The sequence below is a fragment of the Herpailurus yagouaroundi genome, unplaced genomic scaffold, assembly GCF_014898765.1.
Source record: "Herpailurus yagouaroundi ecotype Mexico unplaced genomic scaffold, PumYag 142, whole genome shotgun sequence".
NCBI classification, from domain to species: Eukaryota; Metazoa; Chordata; class Mammalia; order Carnivora; family Felidae; genus Herpailurus; species Herpailurus yagouaroundi.
In genome coordinates this window covers 21,250,190-21,257,839 of record NW_024412397.1, presented here as the reverse complement: position 1 = coordinate 21,257,839, position 7,650 = coordinate 21,250,190, and the positions used below count along the sequence as shown (strand labels likewise).

Below are 7,650 nucleotides of genomic sequence, written 5' to 3'. Positions count from 1 at the left end.
TGACGGCCCATGGGAGAAACCAGAGAAAGAGTGGCGTGGAGGGAAGAGGAGGACGTCTCCTGAGGGCGGGCGCGAGTGGACATCCCCCGTGGGAAGAGAACGTCTTTAGCGGGAGGCTCCCGAGCGGGGGAGAGTCGCGGAGCGCGACGGAGGGGCCCTGACGTGGGCTTCTGGAGACTCGAGGCGCCTATTGAAGAGGGCGGGGCGGAAGGGGGATTAGGCCTTAGGGGCTGTCACCTCGGAAAAACTCCGTCCGCCCCCGGTGGGGCTCACGCCTGCTGCCTAATCAATGACTTCTGGGTGGAAGTAGCTAAGTGAAGTGTTTGTCTGTGACCGCCGGGGGTGCTGGAATGCTGCACGGTGGGTGACTCCTAGGTAAAGGGCGGAAGGATTGAAGCCAGCGCGTCGAGAGGGGAAAAGATGCTCTCCCGCAGGGATGCCCGCGATCTTCGCTTTCCGGGTCCTTTAATTCTTGTCGTTTAGCTGTAGAATAAACAAAATTCGGTGTCAAAACATAAACCACAGAGCTGTTGTTTCTAGGAGTTCTTCATTGCGCGCGAGCTGTTCCTATTGGTTATTTAACAGTGAACATTCTGTTCTTGAATCAAAGTTGAAACTTGCTGCCATTCGTGTAACATTTCATTCTTCGGAACGATGGATTTCCTTTTGGAGATAGGAACGGAAGTGTTTACGGAAGAGATGGTAAGATAATGGGATTTGCTTCCAAATAATCCTGTGGTGGAAGTGCGGAGAAGTGGGTGGATAGAAAGTTGGGGTGTGTGGGTGATTGTTTGAAGCAGGGTAATGGGTGCACGGGGGTTTATTAAAGTGTTAATTCTAGGGGCGCCTGGGTGGCGCAGTCGGTTGAGCGTCCGACTTCGCTCAGGTCATGATCTCACGGTCCGTGAGTTCGAGCCCCGCATCGGGCTCTGGGCTGATGGCTCAGAGCCTGGAGCCTGTTTCCGATTCTGTCTCCCTCTCTCCCTGCCCCTCCCCCACTCGTGCTCTGTCTCAAAAATAAATATAAAAAAAAAAAAACATTAAAAAAATAAATTCCGACTTCAGCCAGGTCACGATCTCGCGGTCCGTGAGTTCGAGCCCTGCGTCAGGCTCTGGGCTGATGGCTCAGAGCCTGCAGCCTGCTTCCGATTCTGTGTCTCCCTCTCTCTCTGCCCCTCCCCCGTTCATGCTCTGTCTCTCTCTGTCTCAAAAATAAATAAACGTTAAAGTGTTCATTCTACTTTTGTATACTTTGGGGAGCTCTTAAGGATTCAATTGTGGCTTTTCCTTCTGCCCTCCTATGAACTAAAATAAATGTTGTTACCCACTTACTGAGAACTGTAATCCAACAGCTTTACCTTTTAGGGGTTCGTTTTTGTTTTTTATTTCAAGTTTTTATTTAAATTCTAATTGTTTAACATATGGTAAGTTGGTTTCAGGTGTAGAATTTAGTGTTTCATCACTAACATATACACCCAGTGATCGTCACAGCAAGTACCTTCCTTAATTTTTTTTTTTTAATGTTTATTTTAAACAGAGAGAGGGACAGACAGACACAGATCGCGAGCAGGGGAGGGCACAGAGAGGCAGAGACAGAATCTGAAGCAGGCTCCAGGGCCTGAGCTGTCAGCACAGAGCCCGACCCGGGGCTCGAACTCGCCAGCTGTGAGATCATGACCTGAACTGAAGTCGGAGGCTTAACGGACTGAGCCACCCACACCCCACAAGTACCCTCCTTAAGGGTATCACCCATTTAGCCCATTCCCTGCCCACCTCCCTGCATCAAACCTGTTTGTTCTCTGTACTTAAGAGTCTCTTATGGTTTGGTTTCCTCTCTCCTTTTTTGGTCCCTTCTCCTGTGTTCGAGTGTTTTGTTTCTTAAATTTCACATATGAGTGAAATTGTATGGGGTTTGTCTTTCTCTGACTTACTTCGTTGGAATAAGGGAGAAAATGTTGGGTCAAGCCATATTTACTTGAGAAAATGTAAACATCATTAGTGAAAGCGGTAAAGAAAGAGCACAGCTGACTTAGGCTAGCCATTCTTTGGAGGCATACCAACATCACAGTATTCGGGGAAATCAAAGAGGCTAATTAACCGTTATCTTCTGTTCTGTGGCTGCAAAGGCAGATGCATACTCTAAAGCTGAGGCAGGATGCTGTTTTACTCTTTAAATGGAAAACTTTCAATATTTTAAAGTCAAATTTGATAGTTATTAAGATTACATTAAAAGTTGTTCTAACTTAAACATTCCCCAAATTACAGCCCAAAGTTGAACATATTAACTTTATAACATTATAACATGTGTTAAGTCCTAGACATTAATCTTTCCTTTTTAGTACAGAAAAAAAATCCATTTCCACTGATTTAATTTTTAAGAGTATCATATCGTACTGAAGTAACACCTGTTTGTTACTTTTTAGTTTTTCACATGATCCTATTTGAAATAGATGCTATTATTACTATTCTAAGATGAATATGTTGTCAATTTCCAAATTATCTAAGTCTCTTTTAAAAGAAAGGTAGGTTGAATCTGTGTAACATAAAAAGTGAAAATGGTAAGTGTATTGCCAAAAATGAAGGTGAGAAAATGATTAACAGTAACGATATTATCTTAGGAAAAGAGCATGTTGCTAGCTCAATAAACTTGTGGTTTATTTCTTTATAATAAATACTATTAATTACTTTGTTCTTAGTTTTTTTTCCCCCCCGAGGAAAGGGCTGGCTAAAGTTACATATTGGCATTTACAACATTAAAAGTGGATATTCTGTTCTTGCTTCTTGTTTCTAATACCTCATTTGATGCCTTTAAAAATTTATTGAGCACCTACTATCTGCAGTGTATAATAGTAGGCTTATGAATTGAAAAATAGTCTGTATAGGGGAGTGTTAGGTATTGTGATGTCATAGAATCTATTCCCATAAGAAAAGACTGCTCATCAGTAGTTTTTAGGACTTTGAAATAGTGAGTACTCTTCTCTTGGTACTGTTCTCAGATAATTATGTGTACACAATTCCAGGCACATAGTAGGTACTCAATAAATGTTTTCTAAATCAATGATGAAGGAATTCACAATAATTATAATAATAGAAAATCAATGTGTATTGCCTAAAAATTATAGAAATGGATTTTATTCTTTAAAGAAGATTATAAAAAGTTTACAAATTTAGTAATTTCTCTCTATATGGCTATTATTCCCTTTAATGGAACCTTAACCTATTGTTTTTGTATTACAGTTTTTAAGAGAAATGAATAGAAATAACCCATTTTGAGGAAGCCATGGCAAAATCAATTACAAAACACAGAGTTTGTTCTCGGGAATCTTCAGTATCTTCTCTGCTAGCAAGCTGCAGCCTGAGTGGTAGCAATTCCTCTAACTCTGATGGCTCTTTTCAATATAAGGATAAACTGTATAGTTCTGCCTCTCAGGCTCTACAGGCCTATATTGATGATTTTGATTTAAGCCAGATGTATCCTGGTGCAAACACTGGAAAGATTAACAACAATAGGTGTTCTGCTCATATGCCAGAATTCTCCAACTATATTTGTAAACCAAACAATGGTATGCTTTTATTTTGTGTGTGTGTGTGTGTGTGTGTGTGTTTCCCCCCACTGATTTAAAGCATTTCAAAGATGTGTTGTAGCCTTGAAAAACTCGACACTCTTTTTTTTTTTCCTTTGGGGTAAAAATGACTTATGTAATATGGAGGTCTGGATATTTTTCTTAAATAATTCTGTAATTCTCTGGTTCTCAAGAATTTTCAGCTAAGATCTTGTGACCTTGGAGGGGAAGCTGATGAATGTGACTAACAATAGCAGGTGGTTGATCCTAAACCCTTAAGCCATTTTATTTTAGCATAATGGAAAGAGCATTGACATGGTGGTTCTAGGTTTCATTAACTAGCTTGATGACTTCAGATAAATCTCAGTCTTTCTGAATTTATACTTGATCAATCCCAGTTGATGTGATAAGACTCTGTCTTCCTGATCTGTATTCTATAGGACAATGATATAAGATGTTAAGAGTTTTTCCTTGATGCAGTTCCCATGAAGACAACTTTGGAAAATGCATCTATTGATAACCCAGTTAACACTTTACTGAAGACTTATGGAATAGCCCTAGTATGGAAAAATTTTTCATTCAACTCTTAGAAGTATGTGAGCAATATATATTCCAGAAGACTGTTAGGACAGCTATTCTTTTTGTGTTAATGCTGTTGCAGGCTTAATTGGCAGAAAGCAAATTATTTTTCCACATAGTTTAATAGCATATTTTTCTTCTATGTTGCAGCCAGTGTCGAGTGACTAATAATAATATGAGTGTATTAGTGCACTGGATAGGTCTAGATGAAAAAAGGTTAAACGGTAAATAAAGAACAAGGGAAAATTTACAGGTTGGAGAAAAAAAATGTACAACTTAGTTAAAACAAATTGAAGAGATGTGAGAAAACACATTGTATTTCATCAACGTATACTATTTATACTTTTAATCAAACTTTAGTGAAGATAAAGGGAAGCAGCAAAAATGACAAATTCTTAATTCTCATTTACTGTTAATGTAATGAAGTATTGTTGTATGTGATTGTGGGAAATAAACAGAACTATGCTTTGTTTTTCAGCTTTTGAAAATGTTGATCACAAAAAAAGCTCCTTGTCCTTATCCTGTAGAAGAGAGACTGTTAATGACATAGACTCCATTAGCCTAACAACTGATGATCTATTAAAACTTCCAGCAGATGGATCATTTTCTTTTGCTTATGTTGGATCAAATCATCGAATTAGCAAGAAAAAGAAGAAATGCATTGGAAGACTGAGTTCATCAGATACTGAGAAGAATAAAAATTTTCAAGAACCCTCCACTCCCATGTGCAAGGATAACTTAGTTACTCCCATTGTATACACAAATATAAATGGAAAGCAATGTGGTAGGCTGAAAAACCCAAAACTTGTGAGTAAGACTAATAAATGCGTTTCTGAACCATCTTTACCTTTTTCCAAGAAATTGTCTTTCGAGGACAGTTCAGAACACAATCTTGAAAAGAATTACCCAAGATGGCTCACTAGCCAGAAATCGGACCTTAATGTTTCAGGGATAACTAGTATACCTGATTTCACCTACCCAGTGTGGCTCCACCATCAAGACTTGCTACCTGATACAAATAGTCAAAGGATATATAAAATATTTAAAGAAGATCGGTGTTCCCCTAGACATAGTTACCAGGCACAAAGAACTTCTCGACTTATGAATAAATTAGATTGTTTTGAGTATTCTTTTGAACCCTCAAACATTTCAGATTCCTTGAATGATGATAAAGGATTGATTAATGAATGTAAATGTGATTCTCAACACAGCCAGTGTCAATGTGAGAATCCAGTTCTCCCAGGACAAACCAAAAAGCCATTCAGTGGTAATTGTTTTGTTTTATTTTTAAGAACCAAAGAAAGTGCTATAAATTTGACCTAACGTCTAGGAGCTTTTATGTTACATTCTTGATGTAATGAACAGATGATAAATCTTGAACACATAATGGTCTTCATTTATATATCATTTTGTGCCTAGAAAATGTTTCTTCTCCCCTTTTTTCCTTTGAAATGTCATTAAAAAATTTGTTACAGATGTGTGTATATTCTAAATTATCTGAACTCTTACTTGTTTGTTGCCTTTGAGATTTTGTTGTGCTCTGCATTTACTTTTTTTCTTGAATTAATTTAATCTTTTAAATTAGGTGACAAAATTGAATTGCTTATCCTGAAGGCCAAGAGAAATCTAGAGCATTGTGTTGAAGAGTTACCGAAGTCTAAGAAAAAGGATGATAGTCCTTGTTCATTAGATAAACTTGAAGCAGAAAGATCATGGGAAAATATCCCTGTAACTTTGTACGTAAGTTACAATGGAAAAAGTTTTTAGTTCTCCAAGTGAAAAATGTCATGTGAACAGTTAATTTATTTTATTTATTTATTTAAAAAATTTTTTTCGGGGCGCCTGGGTGGCGCAGTCGGTTAAGCGTCCGACTTCAGCCAGGTCACGATCTCGCGGTCCGTGAGTTCGAGCCCCGCGTCAGGCTCTGGGCTGATGGCTCAGAGCCTGGAGCCTGTTTCCGATTCTGTGTCTCCCTCTCTCTCTGCCCCTCCCCCGTTCATGCTCTGTCTCTCTCTGTCCCAAAAATAAAAAAACGGTGAAAAAAAAATTTTTTTTTAAAAATAAAAAAAAAATTTTTTTTTCAATGTTTATTTATTTTTGAGAGAGACAGCCAGAACAGGGGACGTGCACAGAGAGAGAGGGAGACACAGAATCTGAACCAGGCTCCAGGCTCTGAGTTGTCAGCACAGAGCTGGATGTGGGTCTTGAACTCACGAGCTGTGAAATCATGACCTGAGCTGAAGTCAGATGCTTAACTGACTGAGCCACCCAGGTGCCCCAGTTAGTTTATTTTTTACATAACTCTGTGATAATTGACAATTATAGTGACATGTTAATTCTATAGAATGTTGCCTTTGTGTTTTTTCTTTGAATTGCATTTTTCACTTGTTACCACAAGATGGTGTAATGTTGCATGACCTTAGGCACATTATACAAGTTTTGTCTTCTTTATGTGTTTTTTTGTTACACTGTAAAATACTGATTTTACTGGTGAAAAATCACAACCAAAAGCAACCTGTTTTGCAGATGGAAGAGTGCTATGAAATTCTTGTTTTCTTTTTAAGTTTTTTCTCCCTCTATATTCTTTCCATATATGGAGTTATGCAGTTATCCATTTTTTTCATTTACATTTTATTTTCTCTTAGTCGTTATTTTCCTTAAACAGTGGTGGTGTTTTGGTATGGTCTATTGTAATACATTTTTGTAGTTTCTAATATTGTTTTTATTTGTGTGCTTAACCTTGTTACAACATGGTTTCTCAGAATAATTTAAACTGTTTACATCGATACCTATGAATGTGGGTGTGGAGTAAGAATTGAGCCTAGGTAGGAAAGCTTTTTTCCTTAGTGATATTATTGTCTGAACTCATAAGAAATGCATTCTTGGTAACCCTATATCCTGCCTTACGCTCTGATGATTTATTATCTTCTGTTGTCTAAACTTTCATTCTGTCATACTCTGTTATAGACAGAGTCTGTTAATTGCTGGATCCATTGTTTGATCACTTCTCAGTTGAACATCTTATTTTTTTTTAATATGGACACTTACTATAATTCTGGTTTGGAATCGTAGCTCTGTTACTTTTTTTTGTCTTTGCTGACACCTTATACAAGTAAAACTGCTTTGTACAAGACCTTATATAAATTCTCTACTTGGGGCTGTTGTGAGGATTCATTTGATTAGAAAATATAAGGTACTTAGGACAATTTCTGACTTATGAGCTGTCTTGTAAATTGTTAATAGTGGTGATAATTATCCAGAATATTTTTTTTTTCCTCATTTAGCTTCATTTCTCAATTGTTGCTTCAATAGTATCTTTATTTTTTGAAACTTGGGTGAATAATTAGCTCACTTAATTCTTAAACTTTTTTTCTAATTTCTTATTTTCTTGTCAGTTGGTCTTGGTAATTGTAAAGTACCATAGCTATAATACTTTACTTTCAATTGCAACCAACAAGAATGGGTGAGCAAATAGTATCAGAGGTGTTTAAGAATAAAATTTTTGAAT

General features: G+C 37.6%; 1 protein-coding gene across 4 annotated transcripts in view; it reads left to right on the top strand.

Moving 5' to 3' along the window:
* Positions 1-216: 216 nt before the first annotated feature.
* CUNH18orf54 (chromosome unknown C18orf54 homolog) overlaps positions 217-7,650 on the top strand; it is a 62,697-nt gene continuing 55,263 nt past the window's right edge. The window contains exons 1-4 of one of the 4 annotated variants that reach the window (XM_040478780.1): positions 217-702; positions 3,238-3,563; positions 4,621-5,409; positions 5,728-5,882. In XM_040478780.1, the coding sequence (XP_040334714.1) occupies positions 3,281-3,563; positions 4,621-5,409; positions 5,728-5,882 (1,227 nt within the window). In that variant the 5' untranslated portion in view covers positions 217-702; positions 3,238-3,280. The remainder of the gene's footprint in view (positions 703-3,237; positions 3,564-4,620; positions 5,410-5,727; positions 5,883-7,650) is intronic. The other 3 variants (XM_040478781.1, XM_040478778.1, XM_040478779.1) reach the window with 3 other exon arrangements.